The 27,240-nt window shown below is 38.9% G+C and overlaps 2 protein-coding genes across 2 annotated transcripts; one reads left to right on the forward strand and one right to left on the reverse strand.

Annotated features, from left to right (window-relative positions):
* Positions 1–6,388: 6,388 nt before the first annotated feature.
* On the reverse strand, positions 6,389–12,242 carry LOC140243650 (glycoprotein-N-acetylgalactosamine 3-beta-galactosyltransferase 1-like). The gene is made up of 3 exons (XM_072323313.1): positions 12,148–12,242; positions 9,311–10,395; positions 6,389–7,378 (listed from the first exon to the last, which is right to left on the reverse strand). The coding sequence occupies exons 2-3, from the start codon at positions 10,328–10,330 to the stop codon at positions 7,088–7,090; spliced, it is 1,311 nt and encodes a 436-aa protein (XP_072179414.1). The 5' UTR covers positions 10,331–10,395; positions 12,148–12,242; the 3' UTR covers positions 6,389–7,087.
* Positions 12,243–14,917: 2,675 nt separating this feature from the next.
* LOC140243642 (glycoprotein-N-acetylgalactosamine 3-beta-galactosyltransferase 1-like) lies at positions 14,918–26,948 on the forward strand. Its single transcript, XM_072323307.1, has 3 exons — positions 14,918–15,206; positions 16,957–17,636; positions 21,752–26,948. Exons 1-3 carry the CDS (start codon positions 14,942–14,944, stop codon positions 22,136–22,138), a joined length of 1,332 nt encoding a protein of 443 aa, XP_072179408.1. The 5' UTR covers positions 14,918–14,941; the 3' UTR covers positions 22,139–26,948.
* The last annotated feature ends 292 nt before the right edge of the window (positions 26,949–27,240 follow it).

A 27,240-nucleotide genomic window follows, 5' to 3' on the forward strand; every position in this document is an offset into this window, starting at 1 on the left:
TGTATCAATCTATTGAATTGTTCTTTTCTGTTACAGAGTTGCAATTGATACATGTAAATTTCCTTCTTACTTAATTATTCTATAATTACTCCATACACACATTCAAAAAATACAACTGTATTTGCTCTTCTGGTATCAAGCATTCACTTACTGTTCCACTTTTATCCACCTTTTCATAATTATGGAGAAAGTTCTTTTGCTGTTGCAGCACCAATTTTGCAGAATACATAGGTTGTCAGACAGACGTAGGGCTAAGACAGACACTAAGCAATTAGAAAATCTTTGAAAACTAGTCTTTTTTTCTGATGTATAAGATAATGCACACAGAGAATCTTTTAGATTGTTATGTACAATATGAATGTAAGTTATTATTATCTATATTATTCGGGCAACACCCTTCCATATTTGATGCCAGGCGGAGTTGTCTATCCTTGCAAGTGTTTTGTTGTTTTATGTACTTACATCTTTAACATCCACATGGCCATATTTTTTTTTCCATTATTAAACAGGAATAACATAATCAATTATCCAAACTGTTGTTTCCACTGCATTGATGTTCAGGAGCTAAGAGAATACAGCTGTGTAGGTAATCTGTATATTCAACAACAGTTAGTTTCCAGACATCTGTGACAATCAGCAAACAGAGCATCCAGTAAAGCACTAACATCAGTGGGTGCGTTTATTAACTCTTTTTCTCGGCAGAAACAGGTTTTCCAAACGGCTTTCAGGGAATTTTTACGAGATGATAAACGCAAAGCTGTTTTGAAAGCCTTTTCGGAAAGCCTTTTCGAAAGCCGCAAATTTGTGCTTTCTGAAACAGGTTTCCTAAACAGGTTACCAGAAACCTGTTTCTAGAAGCCTTTTGAAGCGAGATAAACACAAAGCTATTTTGAAATGGCTTTGTACTGCAGTTATGAACCATGCACGCCTTATATGACCTCTTCTCCTTGGGTCGAATTGCGCAATACAGCTGTGCAGTGACAGGCCAGTTATCGTGTTTGCGAAGAGTTGATAAACGCAACTATTTTGGAAGCCGTTTCTAAAGGGCTTTTGAAACGGCTTTTAAAAGCCGTTTAAACAGGGGAAAGATGATAAACACAGCCAGTGTGAACTGCAACTCCTACCGTACTTTGTATTCAGGCAATATTTTAGAGCCTAGACTGAGGAACCTTTCAGCACTGTTATTGCTTCTCTACACAGAGATGGCTGGAAATTGCATTTTACAATAGTAGGGAAAACGAAATCCACACATTTGTTTTTAACATGCTAGAGTTTTCATAAATAGACATCCTTCAAATTTTACCACGTTGGTCTGTTGACCATTGAATAAACACATCATTGATCTTTATGGTCAATAAAGAAAATCTGGGTATGTGTATGCTGGGCCACTTGACTGTTAATATACCAGTCTCTGGAACAGATAATACCAGCTGTTACCTCCACTTTAATTTGGATTTTGTTTCATAATTAAATCTCCATCAATAACATGAGAGTAGCCGTGGTACATCTACAACTATTTCATGCAACAAAAAAAAAAAAAAACACACACAAAAAAAACACAAGCTTTGACCATGATATTATTGCATGCAATGTACAAATAGTCCTTCCTCGGTAGAATACCAACACACTTATTGCGACACACTCGTTCTAGCGGAGTTATGCCTTTGTGTCTCAATTTTGACTTCTCTCGTAAGATCAAATTTAATGTTCACGCATTACATGCAATGTACAAATAGTCATTCCTTGGGAGAATAAGAATACCAACACACTTATTGTGACACACTCGTTCTACTACTGGAGTTATGCCTTTGTGTCCTGATTTTGATTTCTCTTGTTAGATCAAATTTAATGTTCATGCATTGGGAAAAGGTACCTACTGTATTCTTTGTTCGTGGTGCTCCAGACCTGGTGTACATTAAGCCCAATCACATGGGCAACCAAGACTCATAGTCAAGCGAGTACCCATAGCACATAATCTGCATGGTATGTTTCCATCCTGCCCTTCCTATGAACCATACACCCTCCCCCCCCCCCCCCCACCCCACTCCCCTATACAACATTTCAGGCAATCTATGCACGGATGAAATCATACACTTTTGCCCCGAGATTTCCCCCAGCACTCCTCCTATTAATGCATATTGAGATACAAATCCTCATGACTCTGAATATGGACTGCATCCCAAACATTCCCACACATGAGACCGACGACTCTCTGCCATCAACAGCTTATCATCTATAGCTGCATGTTCCATTGTCCCTGATTTTCCGTCAATGCAGAGAAAGAAAAAGAGTGAACTTGGTGTGCCCTCAAGGAAGCTGAAAAGGCAGATACAGAGAGCAAGGATGAGTCAAACTCATAGATCTCTCCAAAATTGCGGGGCTGCTTGATCATACATGAATGATTTGTATTCTATCAATGCCGCTGCCCTCATTTATTCTTCCTGTCGCAAAAGGCAGTCTTGATGGTACTGCATGATAGCTTGGTGGGTATTTAAGTCACATGAACTGAAATCAAACACACATGCCAGTAGTTTTTTTTTTTTACCTTATTTGATGAGAAACTGGCACAATCTGATAAAAGCAGAGGAAAAAAAGAAGAAGGAAATTCCAAAGTTGTATACACAACAAATTAATGCATCAAGTCAGGAAATGTGAAGGTATCTATAGAAGGTGTATATCACTGAATTGATGATTATGACTACTGTACTCTAGAGTTCCTGAGCACAATCCAAGCAGAAACCATCCCTCTCCCTTTTAAAAGTTTTCAAAGGACACACTCCATCAAGAAGGAATCAAAGCTTCTTCTTTTTTAAATCTTTAATCAATATACTGTAGGGGAGAAATATTCTGTACAACTGACCTTTATTTATGTATAAGGCTTTTGGGAACAGCATTTCACTGCAATGAATATAGTCATTATGTGAATTTTGTTATAGAAATTGCCACCTGTCCACATCACCCTTTTATGAGGACAACATGTAATTTTCTAGTCATCTGGTTCCCTTCCCCACCTTCTCAAATTCCATTCCCCACTCCCCCCCCCCCCCCTCCCCTTCTCCACCCTTGTAATTTTTCACCTGTTTCTGGGATAAAAGTTCACCGATTTGAATTAGGGCAGCATGGATGTCTCCACGGTCCATAAAATCAATTATGATCATTCGGTACTTATTGCCTTTTGCCTGATGTATCCTCGGGCCTTAGCTGATGCTTCGCTGGACACAGCAGGCACAATCTCATGGTAGAAGAGCTTTATAGTGATTCACAGCGCCGTGTACAGTTGTAGCGTCTCATTTCCTCTCCTTAAAAACAACACCACCTGTGTTCTGCAAACGATTTAACCTGCACCGCACAGTGTGATGGTACATGTGAAATTTTATGAACGAATGTTTGATAAAAGCATGCCACTATCTATATACACTACATGTGCAAATATTCAAATATCGAAGCTGCATCTAAAACTGTAAATGATTAAAAAAAATATATAATCCATGATCAAAGCATTCAGTTTGCAGGCTGTGCAAGGTGCAACATTAACCCATTCACTTCGGAAACCTGGTGAGCTGTGTATGAAGTCTATGAGGATTTCAGAATTCAGTATGGAAGGGGTTAAAGGGATATTCCAGACCATTTTCATAATTTCACATCATGTAGTGCACAAATCGACAACTCCATGTGTAGATTTGTGGAATTTATTGTGGTTCTTGAGCAGAGAAACAATACTTTGAAAAACCTTAAACAAATCACACTGAACAAGGATGATGACATAGGAGGTTCACATATTTCAGAAATGTAGCAGTGTAATTCCATTACAATACCGCTTACTTGCGAGTTCACCTGTGTATAATCTATGCATGCCTTCTTCTTTTGTTCTGCTTCCTTGAGCCCTAACTCATGCATTCTTACGGTGACTCTGCTATGTCATCATCCTTGTTCATTGCAATTTGTTCTAAATTTTGAAAATATTCTTATTCTTCATCCCAATCACCCCAAATTCTGAAACTCTGTCCTCAGTTTAACTAATTTATAGTTGTTCAAATGTAAAAATCTGAAAATCATCCGGAGGTCTCCTTTAATGGTGTAAGATTTTTTCTGGAGACTGGAGAGGAGAAGGCAGTAATTGACTCTAAAGTTTAAAACAAGACAAAAAATTCTTGTGTAACAGCCTAGCAAATCAAAGGTGGCATTCTTACTTACTGATTGGAATCAGTTGTGTGACCAATAGGCAACAATGATTACCGCACGCGTATTGCAAAAATAGATGAACATGGAACTCCATTGTGCGCCATTAATGTTCAGGACTGTAACACTCCTCAACTGCTGGAGGTGGAGTAAGTGTCGCAGCCATGGCTCAGTGTTAACCCATTGAGGACAGGCTGATTTTGCTACAACATGCATTTCCCCTAGACACCTGTTGGAGTATACTTGGGACTCGTCTTTAATGGGTTACAGGAGTCAAGGAATCTGTATGGCAAAATATTCCTTTGGATAACCTGGGCCCCATTTCATGAAAGATGTTATGATAGCAACTCTTGCTGGAATGGCAACTTCCAATAGCAACAGCCAATCAGGAAGCTGGATTCTTGTCGTTACTATGACAATTGCCATTCCAGCAAGAGTTGCTATCATATCAACTCCTTATGAAATGGGGCCCTGGTATGGAATGCCAGCATTTTAAATTGATATACATTGTATTCATTTACTGTTTCTGTGGCTCTTGGTGAGAGAAAATATCAAAAATCTAAACATCTGCACAAAATCAGTCCTTCCTCATTCATATAATGCCAGGTCTTTCTTTCAGCACACCACTCTCCTTCCCTTTTACCCTTCCCTTTTACAAGGACTCACTTGATCATAATTACTGATCTTAATATAGCAACAAACTCTTTGTCAATTCATTGAAATATTTTGTATAAAACTTGTTACAAAATGATCAGCGATGTGACAAAGGTTGGTTGAATTGAAATCATTATGTTGTATTCCTTAATAGTTTCAGCATAATAACTAAACCAGCACACATCAGGAGCCATATCTGTGGAGACACAAAGTCCAACAAGGAAAATATAAAATACCTTACAGTCATTTCCTTTTTTTCCTTTTATGTCATTGGCACTTCTAAGGCATGGTATAGACAACAAATATGGTTTACATAACAAGAGGCTTACACAATTTGAAAACTATATCATCAGCAACAACAGAAATTAGATGCATTCATGGAAAAATGGTACACATACTGTCTCCACATCATATCTGTACATGAAAAAAAAAATAATTGAACATAAAATACATAAGTTTTTTTTTTCTCTCTCTTTTAACCGACATGCATTCGCTTCCTCACTATCCATCTACAACAGATGTAACGAGTATAAAACTATACATTATACATATGTACACTTGGGAAATCCACAAATTATCAGTATAACTGAAAGAAGTCCATATATTTTCTACAGTGGACTTGTAGCAACTTGGCATACAGAGTAATACTGTATAATGTATACAATGTACAACTTGTATATATGCCATATATTTCCCGAGAATGTTATTTTGAAATTTGAAATTGCAAGCCATTTTCATGATCAGTTATAATTCATGATGAGGAATCATCAGTGATGTACTATTGAAGAAATAAATCTTATTACTTGAGAAAAGAAAGTTTCTCTCATCATAGTGTTAATAGCATGAATTGCAATTCTGCCAAATTTTTGAGCGTTGTTAATTTTGGAAAATGTGAGTAGGTGTACAAACTTTACAAAAATAATAACACCGTAAAATATCTGGCGTACTGTATGTAGTATCAGCATTGCACACAGGATAATTCAAATGAGAAAGAGAGTGTTTTCCCCCCATTCTGTCTCTACTATGAACACACACATACCCACAGACACAGAGACAGACAGACACACACACAAACATTCTCACTCTCTTCCTCGCTCATTCTCTCTTTCATTCTCTGTCTCTTCAGAAAAAAAAAATGTTTTCTGAGAAGGAAAATATATATAATATTCCCACATTGGAATTATTCTGAGCAGACACACCTACTCATAGGGAAACTTAAAGATAGTGATTCGATATCAGAGATTGCAAAACATACACTGTATGTTTTTGTCAAATGGACTCTGTAATGGCGAATTTCTTTGCAATGATTGTCCTTGTGTAGTGGCATTAACAGAGCAAGAACAAGAAACCTCAATGAACCTCAGAGATCATAGCTGCACTTCCAGCATTTTGAAAAGTTTAGTGGAAATGGCAAGCATGGAATGTTGATTCTTAAACATTTAAAGATGAGAAGAAAATGATGAGACAATTCAAATATTCCGTCTATTACTTTTGACTGTTAGTAGCTTGACAGTGACTGCACACGCACGCGCGTGCACACACACACACACACACACACACATACACACACACACACACTGAAATAAGAAATCTTTACTATGAATATAAAAACAATATATGCATGCAGTATGCAGGGAGGCAATCTGAACTTTAGGTTGGGGAAATAAAGTTGAGAATGCTTTCTTCGCATCCCCTTTTACTTTACTCTTTTTATCTAAGGCAAGCATTTCTTCTATAAATTTTGAACAGTTTGGAAGGGAAAGGAATGCAGTTTACTGCTGTTTCTCTACGCTAAAGAAACATTGTCTATTTCTTATTTTGTGTAAAGCTACAGTGGAATCCCTTGAAGGATGAGAATTGTGATCATGGCTATAAAAAACAATTTGGAAAATGGATGTTCAGGCATGATGATTTGAGAAAATGGTGATTAGACCAAACATGATTAGAGGAAATGCAACCATAGAACCTTCAAGACCTGTTCAGGATCCAACACCAGGTAAAGACTAATACAGTGGAACCTAGTTTGAATGACATCAGATATCACAAAACCTTCTTATAACAAGGTGAATTTGCAGGTCCCAATATGTATATTCTCTTTTTTTTTTTTGTACCATGAGATTGTGAAATAACCTAATGGAACAACCTTGGTAATCATCATGGTTTTTAGGTCCTCGTCGTAACTTGGTTCCCCTGTACATCAAATAAGTGCGCCACACTGTAATTCCCTTGACTGCCGGGGTTCTTGCCAGGTCACCTATACCTTCTGCCCGCTGTTCACCTCAACTCTTAACGCAGTGTCCGCTTGCTCGTCTTGGGTATTATCCCCACCTTCCACGTTCACTTTCTCTCCGTCCGCTTGCTGCTCTTTTGGAGGGTTGGGGGCGGCGATCTGGCCCCCTACCCCACCCTCTTGCAGGGCGGGGCACATGTACGTGCCAATGCCAAAGGGGCGCATGTGGTACACCGCGTACTCCATCATGTAGAGACCGTTGGGGCTCACCTTGTGGAATGAGACGGGGTAGTCACGGCAACAGTCCTCCTGTCCCTGTAGGATGACGGAGAGAGGGAGAAAAAAGGAGACAAATTTGAGGTGAAGCAGAATATCAAACTCACCAGAAAATACAGTAAACATACAATGCACATCAGTGAAGGCATTAGTAAGAAGTACCCACATGAGGTACATGTACCTTCAGAACAGTCTGTAAACAAGCTAGGGTTAAAGATCACAGTTAAAAAATGGTATATTGTCCAATCTGTGTAAACAGATTGGTAAAGTTCTTCATGACTATTTAGGGACAACTTCCTTTCTCATTAAGGATAAAACATTACTATACAAGTAAATTAAAAATGATAACTGGCTGTCGAAACAATCTCTTGTGACTTTTTCAAGGGGAATTCTGGAGCAGTTACAAGTACACTGTAAGTCTCATAAGAAAGAATAAGAGTAACATGTTTTATGCACAACAAAGAAATCTTGATATAAAATCAGATAACGATGAAGGCACTCATGAAACCATAAAGCTTTCCTTACTTCAAAAAAACAACAACACAAAAACACCTCCACTTCTTGAACAGTCAATATGAATATTGTATGCAAATGAGTGAGTTGATGATGTCATCACCCCACAACTTGCCATATATAGTTTGTAAACAATATCTTGAAATTTTCTGATTTAAAACGTATCCATTCTCAAATCGAAATATAGATAGCTCTCTGATCATTATTTTGAAGTTATTCAGTTCTTATTTTTTGTTTCATACTTTAGTAGCAGAAAGAGTGCACTTTCCTCAGTTTTTTTTTTCTTTTTTTTTTACACAATTCAGGGAAAATTGGGAGGTGATAGCATTATCAGCTAACTCATTTGCATATTCATATTAACTGTTTGAGAACTGTTTTGCAGAAATTATCAAAACTTTACAATTTCATAACTGCCCTAAATTGTATCCAATATTGATCCAATTTTCACTGCTGTGGTAATAAGAATTTTATTCTTTATCAGACAAACCTTTAACCAAGTCCAGAATTCCCCTTCAAGAGCTTTAATGTTCTTACTATGTAAGAGTGAGAAATATTTGTAGTCATTGAGAAGGACACCACACAAGCAACGCACATCATTTTTCCAGTGTTTCACAATATGTTTGCCGTGTCCTCACATCCGGAAAACTCAGATCAGTTTCTCTGTACACTTGAGATCAATATCAACATGTTTGCTCTTCTCAGCACTGCATGTATTCAATCGTGCATATCATGAGAATGCAGAGCTCTAGTGTTTGCCAGCTCACTGGATTATAAATATGCCATGTTTGAATACACTGGCTCTGAATTAACAAGCCACTCATTGATTGGAACAACTTCTGTGCAAGGCTGCAAGTTTAGTATCACAGGCGGAACCCTGTAACACTGTAGTGACGTCGCATACCCACCTCCCTGCATAGAGTGAGAGTCTACCCACTCCATATCATGGTGTTACATGTACAACTAATTCTTTTTTTTTTCATGTTTTAACCATAGCCATGTATACTGTACATTGTATGTGTGAGCTTTGTTTTGATATAGCTTTTATGACCCCCCCCCCCCCCCCCCACAAGTACAGTAAATCTGCATGGTTTGGTGCAGATACTGTACACATACTATTGTGATACAGTTCAGTTATACATGGATAACACATAAATATCAAAACAATGGTGCAGGGTGGTCCATAACAGGTTTGAGCTGCAACATGCTCGAATTCTTGTCCAAAATGTCCTCAAAAGCCAGCAACATAATATGCAACATCTGTTAAAACACGCTCAAAATAACAATTTAATCAAACAAGTGAAAAACATTTAGGTGCAAAATATGAGAAACATCAAACTGCCATTGGTGCTTAGAAAATTTGTGCACAAAAACATTAGACAAAACATCAAACCATAAAGTATGTAGCTCCATGATTGAGCCTTTGATCAATAAAAAAACTACACAAATTGGAAATCTCACCACATTTTCAGGGTTGACAATGGAACGCCAGGACCAATCTACTGTTTTGTGAGCATTGAGTGGTAAATTTGGTTTGGCTTGAACCATCTGGAATCGATTCACCCCCTGTCCATCGCGGGCGTCTGTGCTGGCTTTGATCCCGACTGGCTTCAGACATGCCTCAAGTTCTTTGTAATCCTCCTGGCCCCCGAAGAGACCATTGCAGTTTGGGAACACTGTCACTGCCTTCGATAGCCCCAGCTTGCTCAGCGCGATCACTGACCCATGCGCGTCGTTCGTCTGAATGACGTGCCCGGCAAAACCTGGCACTCCGGTGCGGTGCGCTAGGATCATGTAGCGGAAGTTCTCAAGGACCAAAAACGTATCGTGCTCCACTTTCACATACCAGTCGTGGTTCGGATGGTGCTCAAGGGCATATGCAAGGACCCTCTTCGTACGTTCCCACGGACTCACATGTTTATCTGCCACCCCAATGTTTTTAACTTTATACAGCTCGTTGTCAACACTGCTGAGCATAATGTAGTCGTTACAGTGCTTTGTCCATGACTGGGATGCTGCTTTACCATGCTGGGGTATACTGGATATTCCAATTGGTATAACACAAAAGACAGACAATAAAGATTTTAACATATCCGCATCATGTAGAGGGTCAAACGTCTGCCACTCAGAGATGGTTGCCAACTGCGAGTCTTTCTGCAAGTCCGCTTCTGATTTGGCCGGCATGCCATCCAGACTATCAAATTTCAGGTAAAAACTTTTGCCGCCCACTGCATACTCCAGCAGCTTGCTGGATGCAAGATTCTCCTTCTTACCGACCTTACCGACTGTGGCATTGTTGCCATGGAAACGCAACAATCCTCTTATGTTGTCCCTTCTACTTCCTTCCACGTGCTGCTGAGCGACTGATTGAATTCGTACGTCATGGAAGGTGGAATAGTCCTCGTACTTGCTGTACACAATGCCAAACATCACCCCGGCAACAAGTCCTAGGGCCAGTGACATAATGTTTCTAATCTCCATGGTGATGGTTGATTATCTGCTCGGTACGTCAAGTGAGAGTTCCTCCTCTTCTCCACTGAGTCATCCTGCATTTTGTGAAGAGAAAAAACAAAAATAAGTTGAACAGGTAAAAAAATTAGTCAGTTTATATTGTAGTTGCACAGTAAACATTACATTTTTCATGGTGTTGAAACATTTTTGCACATGGCAAACTCTGACAATAGGTGCAAGGAGTTAAAGAAATGTGGACATCTGGCTTGCTAAAATTTGTCATCAGTAGCTAGCTGCATATACCATGTATAAAGTGTAAGCTGCCAAATTGAATACATGCGCAGTGGATGGCATATGTACATCATTATCATTCATCTCACTTGACTGAGCATGATATACTAATCACACAAAATTTATACTATACTGTACTAGGCTGTTATGTTCGCGTACAGATATTTTCCCGAATGAGGTCACAGGCATTTTCGCGAATTGACACGACGCTATCGTAAATCCACTGCATTGTGACATTTTCGCGTGTTGTTATATTCACGATCCAACTGTGATTCGCAAAATTCGCGAAAGTTAAACCCTCGCGATTATAACAGCTTCTAAATACAGTAATGTGTTAACATTTACAACACAAGATTAATCCCCTTCACAGAAATCACAATGTATAAAATTGAGTTTACAAATTATATATTTTCTCGTATAAACATGTGTCTCATCTGTGCAGTTCTACCTTTGGTCATCAGTCAGATTTTGATTAAAACCTTCTGAATTCAATTCAATAAAACATTTACTATTGATGATATACTGGCAGAGATTTAGTCGCACTAAAGTCTAATACAAACTTGGACACATAGGAGTAATTAAGGAAACGTATTCAGAAACTGTAAAAATTTTCATACATTCTCACTCATTCGTACCCAATATTGTGCTCGTTCATCCATCACAAGTGATATACAATGTAAGTCAATGAGTTGGTAATATGATATTCAAATTGATCTAAAAAAAGAATCACAGCAATATCTCCAGTTGATAACGGCTCAATTTCCTTGAACACATGGAACCTTGTGCAAGAAAAACACTATTATTCAGCGCTATTTTAATAGTAATTTACATATACGATTCTAAGACACAAAGATCCATCTGTCTGGAGGAGTCTTTTTTTTTTTTTTTTGACATTATGAAGCCAGACGCAGCTTTCACTGAACATATCCTCGACGATCAGATACATTACAGACTGATCTTTTGGTCAAATGTATGATGTACAATTAAAAATCATAGCTGTGCATGTGCACAAGAAGAAACCCTAAAAAAGTGCATCGTACTTCAAAATTCATATCAATCCTTGCCAAACCTAATTTCAAACAATTGCAATGCAAACAACCAAGTAAGGAATTGCCAATACTAGACTAAATTACAATACTAGACTTGATGTTGACGAGAATCTGAAAGAATCTTCAGGATTGAAGGAGGCAGACTGATAAACAGAAGAAGAAGAGAAGAAGAAGAAGAAGAAGAAGAAGAAGAAGAAGAAGAAGAAGAAGAAGAAGAAGAAGAAGAAGAAGAAGAAGAAGAAGAAGAAGAAGAAGAAGAAGAAGAAGAAGAAGAAGAAGAAGAAGAAGAAGAAGAAGAAGAAGAAGAAGAAGAAGAAGAAGAAGAAGAAGAAGACAGTTCTAACTTCTATACATTCATATGTACGAACTCCGACATCTAGACGCACGAGTGGGACTGATGAAACAATAGGTAAACATAGACAACAACGCGGACTACTATTCATCACTCTAAATGAAAACTGAACAAATCTTTGGGCTCTGTGGAAGTCATCACCACATTTTACTTACAGTTGTACCACATTTCTGACCAGTCTCATGAAATAGCACTGCATTCCTGAAGGAGACATCCGGCCGAAACAGGCCATAAACAGCACAGCCACGTATGCCTATACAAAGTGGCTGAAGTGACATAGACGGGGGTTCTACTCGCTTGTTGTATTCTACAAATGAGTGTACGATCTGCTCCCTTTAGCTTTGCAACACAGCACTGCACAGCCCTGAGCTAGCCCGCCCCCTCAACCAGCTCTTCCCGACCCCCCCCCCCCCCGCCTCTCTCCCCGCCCCACGGGCCGCACCCCCCTCCTCCTCCTGCAAATTGCTGTCTTAAAGGGCCGAGTAGCTTCTTTTTTTTTTTGGGGGGGGGGGGGGTGTGGTCCCCTCCCTCACGTTTAGACGATAAATATGTAAGGACGGAACATTGGGAAAAGTGTGTTGAGATTTTCTCCCCGATTTTTTTCTCGACTTTTTTTTTGAAGACTCCCCGAAATGGGGGGGGGGGGGGGGAGGGGATTTCAGCACCCCCAGCACCGGCACCCCGGTTCTGCTGACTTTCTGTATTTACATTTAGCGAAGGGAAGAGGTTAATAACCAAGCAGTTAATGAGTGTAGGAATGGGTTTTTCTATTTCTCAACGCTAATTTTACAACCCATGCAGTGCATTGTTACCCGAAACAGACAGCCTGTGTAGAGATAGGCCTAACAAACCAAGCTTGTAGCATGTAAACATGGTCAAGATAATATGTGGCATATTTCGATCAGCTGGAAAAGAAAAGTAAGTCAATTGTTCCTTTAGAAGTTAGTTTGTTCGGCTTTGCTCTTCAATAAGTTCAAACCTAGGAGAAAATGTTTGCCTCTACAGATTTGTGTAGGCATTATGAACGAGATTCTTGACTTCCACCAGACAATATTTATTTACTCAGTGGCGAATCCGGGGGGGGGGGGCACTCCCTCGTTATTTTTTGTTAAAACAAAAGAAATAAAAGAAAAATAGAGGGAGCTCGTGCATCCCCCTCTAGTTTTGTAAAGGCGCTCGCCCTCTTTACGGAATTTCTGGATCCGTCCCTGCATGTTACTATTAGTCTCTTCTCACCTTCAATAGTAATGAATCCATTAGATCAATATCAGAGCAGGTCTACTAGAGTGACTTCTGCCGAAGCTCGATGGAAGAACAGGTTACATTGTACCATAGTGTCTATAGTGATCAAATCGAGGAGGTACGCTCTTGTTCACACATCAAGCTGCAATTCATTTGAAACAGTATGATTGAGTTACGGGATGATGACACATTTAAATTAGTAAATAGGGGCCTAATCTTCAGATATTTGAATAACGTATCCCTTTTTCTTATTTCTTAGTAATTTTTCTCTCACTACTTTATTTTCCCCTTTTCCCCATGATCTCATCTAAGTCTTTCTCTGCCCTAAAGCGTTTCCTCTTCATTCACTTCATGTTCGTTTATCATTACTCTGTTTTGTTTATTTTTAGAAGGCTAATAGCAATACAAATACTTATTTTCTGAAAGCACGACACTTAGAGAACCCCCCAAAATATATCATTATCTATTTGTTTACCTCCTCATGTAATCAAAGTGCATTGTTGTGCATGCTATAGAGAGACCTAGTAGAGTAAGAATTGTTTTGTTTCGTTTTGTTTTTGCTTTGTGTTTTGTTTTGTTTTTGTTTATTTCATTTTATTTTGATATTTATTTATTTGTTTATTTATTTTATTTATTATTATCATTATTATTATTATTATTATTATTATTATTATCATCATTTTTAGAAAGTGGATCCGGGAAGTTGATCGGCCAGCATTACTGTGACAGGCGCTTTGTGTTAGGAGAAGGCCCTAAATAAAACTGCACCTAGATCCCCAACAAAGAAGAAGAAGAAAAAAATAAAGGTTCGCGTTGACCCACTGATCTGCTGATGAAAAGCCGACATTTGGTGATTTTGTGAACAACTGGCAGCACACATCCACATGCAGGGAGGGTGGTACATCCCCTTCCCCCTCCCACGGACGCATCTAGGCTTAAAGTACACACTGGTTCCATCCCCCCCCCCAAAAAAAAAAAAAAAACACACAAAAAACAAACAAACAAACAAACAAACAACAACAACAACAACAACAACAACAACACTACAAACAAACGAGAAAACGTTCCGCAGATCATGTTATCACATTGTTTCTCAACATATTATAATGTACTGTATAATGTGCGCTGCCTCTGATGAATGAATCAGGTTCGCTTTTTTAACACCTGTTGCTCGAAATGCTCGTGGTCTCTATCCCCTCCCCCATGCATGCAGTGAGCGAACCCGGAACAGCTCTGCCCTCCCCTCAACCCCCCCCCCCCACCTCCCCGCCCCTTCATTCGCACAAGTACATACACAATCGAGTGTGCATGACATGACAGACAGCAGCAGATACAGGGGGCAGTGCCGGATCGCGTGTTTTTTTTAGACGGCACAGATTGGGGAAACTAAAAATCTATCGGGGACCCTATTCCTAAACCTAACCCTAATCCTAATCCTAACCCTAACCATCAAACCCTAACCCTAACCCTAACCCTAACCCTAACCCTAACCCCAACCCTAACCCTAACCCTAACCCTAACCATAACCAAAAACCCTAACCCAACGTTTTTCCCATAGGTTTAACACGCGCCATGCCCCAATCTGTGCCGTCTTAAAAAAAAACGCTGCCGGATCGTATGGAGTGTGTGTAAACTTCGCATACAAGTATTATGTATACACGAAGAAAAATGGTGTAGATCAGACATGGATACACAGTGAGGAAAATCATGGCGAGTAGTCCCGCGAAACCTCGAGCCTTCATTTGGAATTTCTGCTTCGGTTTATTCTTTGGAGGGTGTATAACATACGTTCTCGTGAAATTTTCTAGTGTGGATAGCTACATTCCATCGATAAATCTCCAAAAGGAGAGATTTTCATCGTCTGATGGATTTCAGTTCCAGCAAGGTGAACATATCGTTGTGGATGATACGAACCGTGTGCTCGAGAGCGAGCGAAAACAATTTGAGCAGCACCATGAACACAATTTTCTTGGTATGTATGATGCTTTTGGTAGCATTATTTTAGATTATCTTATGTTCATAGGTATACGGTTGATTGTTCTAATTCATCAGATACTGCCAGGGTTGTTATTAAATCAAAATACAACGCGACGGAAGGGCTGGCTGATGTTGAATAAATCGACATACCGGTCATGTCCCATGCGTGTGATTTTGTGTGGGGTATTATCATGACTACTCGAGTCTAGTATACTAGTGCCGATACTAGTAGTATTCTAGTAGTAGGCCTAGTATTGCATTGTAGTGTAGATCGATCTGTAAAATATGTGTGTGGCAAAGTGGCAAAATCGATAATGGCTATGGAAGGATTGGTATATGTTCAGTCATAAAGCCTGATGACGTCTTTTGTTGTGTGAGTAATGATTACGTTGTATATTATTGCTAGAATTTTGCATAATTTGGTTTACAATGCAGTGCTGCATAGCTGCAGTGCACTGGCAGTGCAGTGGGGAATGTCAAATCCCTTCATTTTGTTTGCCATGATTGTGGGGGATAACCAGGGGCGGGTGGGTGGGGGATCTGGGAGGGGGAGTACTAGAACCCACTAGCTATATCCTAACATTAGATGACATTGCATTCTCAGGGCTCCATGACTCATTAAAGCTGTAAGAACATGGGTTGGTACTGATACTATTTCAATTCATAAGCATCTGAAAATCACATTCCATTTTCATTACTCAAGAAGAGCCTATGCATACCAATCAATGGTAGTCTGGAGAGAGAGAGAGAGAGAGAGAGAGAGAGAAAAAAAAAAAGAAGAAGATTATTGTGAGACTTGAGTCATTCTTGCAGCAGGATACATAAGTAGGTATGTGAGCACTGAACTCTAGCATTGAAATTGTGTTTTGAGTGCACAAGCCGAGATAACGTTGACACTGCAAGAGATGCGCATGTCTGTATCTGGCACGTTTTATTATAAAGTATGATGCAATTATGTGTGAAAGAATATGATATTCGATCAAGCAGAAAAGATTTCAAAAAAGAGAAGGCAAAGAAGGGAAAACCCATGATATTTTATCGTGCAGAAAAGACAAAAAAAAAAAAGAGAAGGAGAAGAAGAAGAGAAGAAGAAGAAGGCAGAGAAGAAGAAGACTACATGGTAATACACATCTGGAAATACACATTCTGTATTGGAGTATCAAACTGCTATTAAAGGGATGGTACAGTATTGATGGAGCTGAGAATTGGGGTTTTGACTTTTTGCGAGATACCAAGAAAACACTTCGATACAGTACAGAGCATACCATTTTAAGAGGAATTCAAAGTTTATTTGATGAAAATCAGGTTTGGAATGACTGAAACATCCAACAACAAAGTAAAACAAAGCAATCGTAATAAAGTGTGGATCCCACACTTTATTAGAATCGCTCTTTTTTGGATATCTCGGCCATTTCAAAACCAATTTTCATCAAATAAATGTTGTATTCTTCATAGAATTACATGCTCTTTCATATTTCATAAGAGGTTTCTCATTATCTCACCAAAAAAATGTTAGAAACTTGAAATTAGTACGATTCCTTTAAAATAGTCCAGGGGTACTGCATATGTTTTGAGTAAATCTCTGTGCAGTTGAGTTTTCGATTAAACTGCAGACATGTATTCATTCTTCTGAAGTGACAATGTGACAATCAAACAGTCAGCTAAAAACTCTTGAACCATTACTAGTGTAGAATGACCAGGTGCCCTGATGTCAAACTTTCTTCCCTCTTTTTCCCCCACATTAGGTCAAGATGCCATCTCCAAAATTCTGTACAACAAGGTGCGTGTGCTGTGCTGGGTAATGACTGGCCCTGCAAACATTGAAAAGAAGGCTGTCCACATCCACGCCACTTGGGGCAAGAGGTGCAATAAAATCATCTTCATATCCTCAGAGTCATCTGACCTGGTCCCTGTAGTAAAGGTAAAGACCCAAGAGGGAAGGAACTACTTATGGCAGAAAACTCGTTCGGCATTCCAGTACATCTACGACCACATACTGGATGAGTACGACTGGTTCTTGAAGGCCGACGACGACACCTTTGTCATAGTGGAGAATCTGCGGTACTTCTTGTCGGCGTACAGCATAGACACGCCCATCTATTTCGGGCACAAGTTCAAGCCCTACGTCAAGCAGGGCTACATGAGCGGAGGGGGCGGATATGTTGCCAGCAGAGCCGCTGTGAAGAAGCTCGTTGAGGTTGCCTTTAAGGATCCGAGGAAGTGCAAGTCCATCGACTACGTGGGTGGGGCAGAGGATGTCGAGATTGGGAAGTGCTTTGAGAATGCCCAGGTGCCTGCAGGAGATTCAAGAGATGCACTGGAGAGGAACCGATTCCATCCTTTCCAACCTGAGGCTCATCTCAACCCAGACGGCCTCCCTAAGAAATTTTGGTACTGGCAGTACTTATTCTACCCACCACATGAGGTAACAGAACCTTGATTTCTTTCTTTTTTTTTCTTTTTTTTTGCACGTGTATCACGCCTCCACCCTGAAAGATGCTTGAGACATTTTAATGTTTTTATGTCGGATGATAAATATTACCATCTTTCTGCCTAAATTGTTATCCCAACACCCCATGCCGGTGTTGGAAAGACCGCCTGCATGTTCCATAAATCGTTGGCAAAAAAACAAAAAGGAATACTGTTCGCACACAAAAAACACACAAAAAAGTCTCTCCAGAGATATAAATTGTAGTTACAGCTTACTGCATAGGAGTTGCCAAACAGATAGTAGATTTATGATATCTCTCATTTCAAAGGTTACCCCTGATCAACCCATCACAACTTGTCTAGACATTCCATGTAATTTGCAGAGTACCTCCAATCAGTCACTGCTGATAGTGTTTTTATGAGATCTCATAAAGAGGCAAAAATTAACCTTTAAGGTTACTGCTTGTTGTATGGCATAAAAACACAAGAAAATCCTTGGGATATATCTGAGAGCATTGAATCAGAAGAAGAAGCTGCAACCATACTTACATGTAGGCTGAGAGAGGCAGACACTTAAAGTGTGACTCTAAACTTTTAGTCGGCTGGAATGAACTATTTAAAAGTTAAATCAAACTTGTTCAAGAAGTGGCTGAACTCACATTTAAACTTGCTCATGAAAAAAACTGAATATTGATATTCACCTGATTTGTATCACAGCACATTAACACTACAGTATGTCCCCAAAAAAATTACAACGGGGCCCTCCGCAATGATATCTTTAAAAATAGTGAATCAATCTAAATACAAATTCAGTGTATGAAACTATAACTCATTGCCCACATCTTACAGAAAACCCCATTCGATTTGCTTCAGTGGTCAAAGAGAAATACAGAATTTTGTATAGGATGTCGGAAATCTCTTCTGTCCAAGTTCTGTCTATTGTTCACACACAAGATCATCGAAATGCTGAACTCGGAAGAATCTGATTCATGACATGCTTTACAACAATCCACATTTCTCTGTGACCGCTTAACCAAATCGAATGGGGATTTCTGCAAAATAGAGCTAAAATGTTATAATTCAAGACCCTGAAGTAGCATTTGAAAAATTTAATCATATTGGGCATTATCAATGCGAAAATCTTATTGTAATTTTTTTGGGGACATACTGCAGTAAGTCGCCCCAAAAATTACAATCAGATTTTCGAATTGATAACACCTATTGTGATCAACCTGTGTACGTGCTACTTCAGACTCTTAAGGTATAACATCTTAGCTCTATTTTGCAGAAAACCCCATTCAATTTGGTTAAGCGGTCACAGAGAAATGTGGATTGTTGTAAAGCATGTCATGAATCGGATTCTTCCGAGTTTAGCATTTCAGTGATCTTGTGTGTGAACAATAGACAGAACTTGGACAGAAGAGATTCCCGATATCCTCTACAAAATTCCGTATTTCTCTTTGACCACTGAAGCAAATCGAATGGGGTTTTCTGTAAGATGTGGGCAATGAGTTATAGTCTCATACCCTGAATTTTTATTAAGATTCATTCACTATTTTTAAAGATATCATTGCGGAAGGCCACGTTGTAATTTTTTTCGGGACATACTGTATTGGGGAAAGAAGGTTTGTTGATGTAAGGTAAGCTCATCAAAGACTTGTGAGATCATTGCATCATCTAATTTACATGTATACTGAATGCTTTATATGATTGCAACCACTATCACTGTTTGATAGTGATAGTGGTTGCAATCATAGAAATCATACAAGATACATTGTATGTGAAACATTCAAAATTCCTGAACTTAATGACTTCTTGGCCAAAAAAAAAAAAAAAAAAAAAAAATCACCTTCTTGTAAATATCATGCATTATTCACATAATGTATATTTATCAAAATAGTTACTCAATTTTAACGCTGTATACCATGTACCTGTAGTGTACATTGTGACCATGCAGGTCCTGAATTGTACACACAACACATGTAAACTACCTTGTATGCAGCTGTAAGGCTATAAAAGTCAGTACTTATAAAGCTATCATTAGAATAATATTAGCTTACAACAAAGTTTGTAGTATTTCAAAGCAAAGGAGACCTTTTTTTCTTTTCTTTTCTTTTTTCTTGTTTTGCGCCAGATGGGACCATACTATTCATTTTATTCTTTTTTCATTTTCTCTTTTGTCTCATAAATGTGACATGATACGGACTCCCTTGCACCTGGTGTATTGCAGGTTTCTGCTTGCAGTTCTGCTATACAAACATTGAAGAGAAATTGCCTCCGGAAAATGAAGGTGTAGCTGGCAGGTTGATCAATACCCATTCAGCTGAGTGCCTTCTGTCAATCAATATACTCATGAAGAATGCTGGAATTAGGCCTGACTACATGTAAAAGTTTATAGCCTGAATGCAGAAGGTACCAGTTGTACAGATGTGCATGTGTATGGCATACATGTGAATTGTTCAATTGCTATGGACAGTGCTCTGCCGTTGCATGTTATTGGTGAGAATCAAGGTTTAGATTGTAAGTTCAATGAAACTCCACGCAGGGAATCATACATGGTTTCTTTTCAGAGCAGAATTTTGACCATGACCCCAGATTTTGCCACTCTCCAAGATAGATGGGAGTAAAACCCAAATGAAATGGCTGAGATATCCAAAAACAAAGTCAAACAAAGTGGTCGTAATAAAAATTGTGATTCACCTTTCATTAGGACCACTTTCTTTTTGGATATTGTATCACAGCCATTTCAAAACCAATTTTCGTGACATTGGGACTTTTTGACAATTTGCAAGTGGTTAAATTTGCAAATGGGAAATACAGTACATCCTTGTACTGAATTTGCAAATGGGAAATACAGTACATTCTTGTACTGAACGGAGAAATGACGTGTGTACGCCACATTTATGTTGGGATCAGAGTTGATATTTTGTGTGTTTTTAAATTTGTAAATAGCACCCCACTTGCAAAATTCACAAAAATAAAACCTTGCCTTGTCGTAGAAGTGTCGTGGCTGAGTGGATAAGAGCGCTCGTCTGTGAATAGCACGAGCATGGTATGGTTTGTGGGTGTGAGCCCATGCAAAGCCCGACATGTTTGCCCTTCAGCAAGGCACTTTGTTCACATTGCTGCTCTCCACCAAGGAGTGTAAATGGGTACCTGGTAGAATGAGAGAGCTTAAATGTTGGTTGATAAGCATGTGCGCGCCTGTAAAATGGCTGTGACTTTGGCTGGAATACTCCCCAGGGAGTGGAGAGTGAGCACTGTCAGTGCGGGTTGGAAATAATGTATCCAGTGACTGGGGTACAACAATAATAGTCCGTCAAACGCATTGAGATACTTAACGAGTGTGAAATATGCTATAAAAAACCAGCTGCTATTATTCTTATTAATTGTCAGTAAGTGGCTTCTACACTGTAATTATTATGCATAAAGTTAAAATATAAATCCCAACTTGACCCAAACTACAGTGTACGTATATTTACCATCCCTTTAATACACATGTAGAGCTCTATCAGTTTCCTCAAACTTGGCTGATGTGTTCTACTGATATTGCAGCATTCACTCAAGCCACATGCAATATGTGGGTTTTATACCCTTAAAAAAAGGCAGAATACACTGGTGTGCTCCTGAAATTGTTGCTTTTTGGTTTCTTTGCATCATCTTGGTCTGATGTTATTGGCCTGTGGTGTGGTTCCCATCGTATCATACTCAACTTCTTGTGTTGTGATTTTCAAAATTGATATGGAATCCTGCTTTAACAAAAAACTTTCTTTCCCCAAACTCCTCCAGACTAAATTTGGGACACTGTATTTTGACATTTCCGTATGTCACTCTCAGGAAGCCTCATTTAGAGACCAAACATATGTCACAATAAAATTAAACAATTGTGAATCATGAGACTGGAATTGCCGAGATACTTTCTCAAGTTCCTCAGTGCCCAACCACATTTCCTAGCCATTCTGAAGTTTAGGAAAGTCTAGGAGGATCGTGATAGTGTGGCATGCTAGATAGAAACATGTTTGCTCTTGCAAGGGTAAAATCACTTTTATCTAGGTGCAATCCTGCACGCCATGAAGTGTCTGCTTTCTGTGTCTTCTGTCTTTCCTGCAGGGTTATGAAGGTTGCTGCTCAGACTACTCTGTGACGTTTCATTATGTGCCGCCAGCTGCGCTTTACAACCTGGAGTACCTGGTCTACCATCTGCAGCCCTTCGGCATTGGAACGTTCCCATGTCCCACCGATCTCCCCCAGGACATACTCCGCGAGGCTCAGCAGCAGCAGGCGCAGCAATTGCAGCTAGAAGTGCACAGAGGACATGCCGAAGGCACCATCCACCATGAACTGCAGCAAGAAAGGCAGCAGGAGGGGGACGGAGGGCAGGCGAAGGAGGGCGGTGGAAATGGAGATGGTGATACGAGAGAGGGGAGGAATGCTGCTGATATGAGCAATAGGATCAGACGCAATGTAGATGTTATCCCTGAGGAAGAGAGCAGGTGATCGGATAGATGTCTGCCACAATGTGGTAGATACAGTGTTCCTGGACTGCATACGTTTTTATTCCTTTTGATAGTTCAACAAATAGTAAAAAAGTTCATGTCATAGTTTTGTTTGTAATGTATTCCAGAAAGTTTTGTAAGGAGTAGGAAGTGGTTATTTTTAATTAACAGGCGGTGTCACAAATGCAATATTGCAAAAACCCCAGACTTTATCATCATGTGTCCAAATCGTCTGGTTCAACTGCAGCAGATTTACAGTAGTGTCCTGTGAAATGCCAAATTATGTGCTGTGCATGAAATAGTAATTCTGAATGTTTGTTTGCTTGTTTCATTTTGCCATGTGTTCATTTTTAATAGTGCTTGAAGTTTTTTTATTTCACGATGTTTTTCTTTTGAAAAGGTTGGATAATTCTGATCAAAATGTATCTATAGGAGAAATACAGCTGTATAATGAACTCTGGAATGCTCTGTACTCTTAATAAGAAGTGTGAAAAAAAGAATATTTTTAGTGAAATAATTTCCCCTGTTTTAGTCTCCTTTTATCAATTGGTCTTCTAGCAACATGGGATTCAGTGCAAAAATCTGCTCTGTGTTTGTGCATAGTGGGCTTACGTATTAAATTCGCATCCTCCAATAAAATTGATTATATGTGTTGGAGTAACAGCTACTAGTTTCCTTCATTGAAAAGTCCTCTGTTGCGTGCATGTCGCATATGTGCAACGAACATCTGTGCAGAGTCGACACCAATTTAGACATTGCGTTTGTTTTTTAATGAATCTAGTACTGGTCTGTGTGGCTTTGATGTGATGAGTAAAGCCAACTGTTGCCAGTGATGTACCGTACATGACCAGCAAATGCTGGTATAGACGACACAGTCATCTCCAGCACTGGTCTATGCTTCATAAATCTCATTAGCATCACATATTGTACAGTGGAGACTTGATATATTAAAGATCTGATATAACAAAATACCTGATATAACTAATTTCTCAGGTCCCAGTGAAGTTATTTCCTTTGTTTTGTATTGTTTATTGAATACTGATATAACAAAGTATCTGATATAAAGAACAAATTGTCTTGGCCCCAAGGATCTCATTACACTGAGTTTCCATTGTATCATTCAATAAAGATGCAAATTACCTATCAGGGGTTGATATTAACTCTTTGCTTTGTTGGCCCATTCGGGCCTCTAAAATCTTTGAATTATAAAATTTAGTGGCCCAAAAGAAATGTGGTGGCCTGAAGTGAAAGGAAATATATTAAAGACATCAATTTGAATGCAGTAGTAGTTGCCAAATTGGGCCACCAAAAGATAACATTTTTGGAAGTTTGGTGGCCCAACATAAATTTTTAGTGGCCCTGGGCCACTAGACCACTGCTCCATTAGTCCACTGCTAATGTCAAGCCCTCCCAAATTGATGCTTGCGATGCAGCATCGTATGATATTGCTATAACAGTTTCACATAGTAGCGACACTGACTACAACAAGATTGTTTTTTTTGGGTATGTTGTACTGCACAGTCTCCATACTAGATATTATAGTATACATTCATGTACAGGGGCTAATGGCATGCCAAGGTTGTAAATATGCATTCATATACCCCAATTCATAATATTTCAAGGCAATTTGCAGCAAACATTGTGTGGAAAACTTTGTCTTCTTTCTTCCTTCAAATGTGAGTTATTCCATGGAAGTGCAGATTTTTAAAACAAAATGTTCTTCATTGCAATTTTGATAATATTATGCATGTGTTACGCTCTTAATTGGTAAAGGGTGTGGTGTTTCCCATCACAAATTATTATGATCCATTTGACTTTAGTGAAGTGTATTTAATCCATATTTTACACATCTGTTTCATCTTGCTAGAGCAAAAAAAGAAGAAAAAAAAAAAAAAGACCAGTGATAGTGTTGAATATGCCAGCATACATAATTTGGAGGTTGTTTGTATGTGTGTAGTCAGAACTCTATCTATAGATGTAACAGTATGCGTTCAAATTAGCTTTTGTTTCCAGCCAGCACATCCAATTTACGCCACATAAGAGTACTTCCCAGATGACAGGAAGTTTAATATGTGTACTCGCTTCTCCCTTTCAACAAGGAGTTCTGTGTCAGAAATTGATCCGTAGGCAGCTAACAGAGCAGTGTAGCATCAGCAAACAGGATTTTTTTTTTTCTATTCCACACAACCCCCTCCCCTCTCCCCCCCCCCCCCCCCAATCCTGGCAGGCAACCAGAGAAGGGGTGGGGTGGGGTGGGGGAGAGTAGCCCTGTGAGGAAATTGTATTAGAGCTCATAGTTACTGGTTGTTGCATGAAAATTAGTCCGTGCTGGTGTTGTGAATAATAGCTGTTCGAGTGCCAGACATGTAAGTGCCAGAAAGCCCAATTTCAAGCTACTGACTGTTCTTGCTGTGCAAGCCTCAAAAATGCAGGCATGTATCATTTTTCGCAGACAACGTGGCATGTGTTCGACTGTAAATTTATGTGGTTTATAGATAAAGAGGCCGTTATAAAATCTTGCTTAATGAATGGCAATGACGATTCACAACATTTGTATGGCGCTATGTATCTATTTAAAAAAAAAATCAAAGCAAAAAAAGAAACATTTCAGAGACTGAAAAGTGGTTTTGTCAAGAACGGTTGACATATGTACATGGTCACTGATGGGGAGATAAAAGACAATGAAAGAAAGAAAGAAGATATCTTCTTTATAAGAGTGCAAATTCTTATACACTGTACATGTATTTATTTTTAGTCTCTGAAAGTTTAATCAATGTTTGTGTACTGAGCAATTTGTGCCAAGTCTTCATCTTGAATGCCATGTAAAGTTGGTGTATTGTTTTGACCAAGCAAACAGAAGAAAGCATCGAGTTTCAGTTTGTATCTATAGGCCTACAGATATGATTTCCAGGGTATTGGTACACTGTTGAAATGAGTGTTTACACTGTTTTATCATCTTTTCCATGAGGCCAAACACACATTTAACCATTGTGTATCATTGTTTTGCCTTTTTGCGGCAAAGATTCATTCAAGTTTTGTTATTATTTTGAGAAATTCACTGACACTTGTCTATGCTTTTATAGGTATAGATTTGCCACACTACTCCTAGATTTTACTGCTAACAAGAGTGTAACATGTTACATAAACATTTAATATGTACACCCACCTCTCCCATAAAGGTGATCCTTGAACTCTAGAAATAGATGTTGGGGGGAAAGGTCAAACACAGAGTAAAGAAAAAAAAATCTTTAGGAGATGTCATTGGTCTTCTTGAACTGGCAGTGGAGGAAAATGGAGAAGTGTATGTACACATTGTATGCATGCTTCTCATTAGTTTTGTATCTCTGTGAATTTAAAAATTTTGTGGCATTTTGTGCTGTTATATGCACACATTCTGAAGATATCAGGGGCTATGTAGAATTGGGTAGTTTGATGATATTTCCCCTCAAAGGTTTGAAGGGCAGTTTATCAATAGTCATGTATAACATTGTTTTGTATTATACAAGGCCTAAAAAGAGTCTGGTTACAGTAGCCACCCTATGCGATTGGTTGATTGCTCATCATGTGACACACAGTTAAAGTGTGTTGTTACCATGACGTGCTGTCCCTATTGAGCTTGTAGTTTTTGTTTATCAATTTTCGAATTTTATGCTGATGACTTATTTATGTATATTCCACACATCACTTATCACCATACGTACTGGTTCATTTGATTTGTGCTGTCAATCAGTAATAAGCATGTTCTCACACTCGATATGCTTACAATAACTTCAAGCGTCTGCTTCACTATGACTGTATCATAGTACAATGAACAACCATTTGCCTTCCATGAAATGTGGTTGCTATATCTTTACTATATGAATCAGTGTGGACCACATTCATTGGTATCTGACTGGTGTATGTAAACAAAAATTGTGTAGTCTGAAATTGTGCAATGAAACAAGATTTTGCACACATGACCATTCACCTTTTGTATACAAGACATGTGCTTTTACAAGCTTTGCATGTGAATCTGAGGGGAAATGCAATTTGTGCATCAATGAACATTGCAGTGAGCCATTATGAAGCAGTGCCCTTTTCATTCTTTCTTTGATAGTATTGCCAAGAATACTGAAAGGAAAGTAGCCATATTGGTTTTACTTGCATGTTAAGAGAATACAATAGTACATGTATGCATGTCTGTTAGATGTCTTCATATGCTTTGTTTTATAATGTGTAAAGGTATACATTGTTCTGTTTTACATATTTATATTTCTTACCTTGTGTGAGAGGAGTAGAAAGCATGTGTATACATCAGCCACCTATTAAATGATATAAGGTTATTCCAGTAGTTCTTAGTGAAACAGTGTATGCTGATTCTTTCCATGTATGCTGGTCAGAATCTGTTAACCGGGGGTGGATCCAGGAATTCCCTAAAGAGGGGGCGCTTTTACAAAAAAATTTTGGGAGCCGGAGGCACGCACCCCTCCCCAATTTGTTTATTTTTATTTCTTTTGTTTTAACAAAAACATATATATATATATAAAGGGGGGCGCACCTGGTGCGCTCCCCCTGGATCCACCACTGGTTAATAAGATTTGTTGCTTGTACATTCTTAATGATATTATTACACTGTGTCACAAGTGTTGATAGTTTGTATAGGCCACAAATGCAGCCCGTGAATACAACTCGTGCCTTTTGTCACTGTGAGAGTTAATATTTTTCTATTTATTGTGATATGAATTGTACATGTACGCAAATGTTTTGTCTTTTTGCCCTTTTCGATCATCTTCTGTATAATTAAAGGCAGGCTGGAATAAGTGAGGAAAGAATTACTCACATTGTAAAGAATATGATTTGTTTTGATTTTGTCTGTGATATACCTGCCAATGAGTTTTACACTGTACTTATCCATTATACCTTACCAAGGATGGAACATTCAGTTTATGTTTTTACCATGTTTTCTGTCATAGAGGAATGAAGTGCAATTGCTTGTTTGTTTCATTTCCCATCTAAGAAGATGGCTGGATAGCCCATATATTTAGCTGCAATAGCTGGTCTTCCATGGGTTCCAGTTGGATGTAAGGCGGCACCACTTCACCAGGTTAGGCACCCTGCTCTTTG

Source organism: Diadema setosum, chromosome 20 (genome assembly GCF_964275005.1).
Source record: "Diadema setosum chromosome 20, eeDiaSeto1, whole genome shotgun sequence".
NCBI lineage: Eukaryota > Metazoa > Echinodermata > Echinoidea > Diadematoida > Diadematidae > Diadema > Diadema setosum.

What these genes read in the sequence shown, in the direction of transcription:
- LOC140243650 (XM_072323313.1), bottom strand. Translation starts at nt 10,330, where the DNA reads ATGGAGATTAGAAACATTATGTCACTGGCCCTAGGACTTGTTGCCGGG. An exon ending in TTGTCAACCCTGAAAATGTG is followed by an intron (nt 7,379 to 9,310) that starts GTGAGATTTCCA and finishes GTCATCCTACAG; the next exon opens with GGACAGGAGGACTGTTGCCG.
- LOC140243642 (XM_072323307.1), top strand. Translation starts at nt 14,942, where the DNA reads ATGGCGAGTAGTCCCGCGAAACCTCGAGCCTTCATTTGGAATTTCTGC. An exon ending in CCATGAACACAATTTTCTTG is followed by an intron (nt 15,207 to 16,956) that starts GTATGTATGATG and finishes CCCCCACATTAG; the next exon opens with GTCAAGATGCCATCTCCAAA. An exon ending in TATTCTACCCACCACATGAG is followed by an intron (nt 17,637 to 21,751) that starts GTAACAGAACCT and finishes TCTTTCCTGCAG; the next exon opens with GGTTATGAAGGTTGCTGCTC.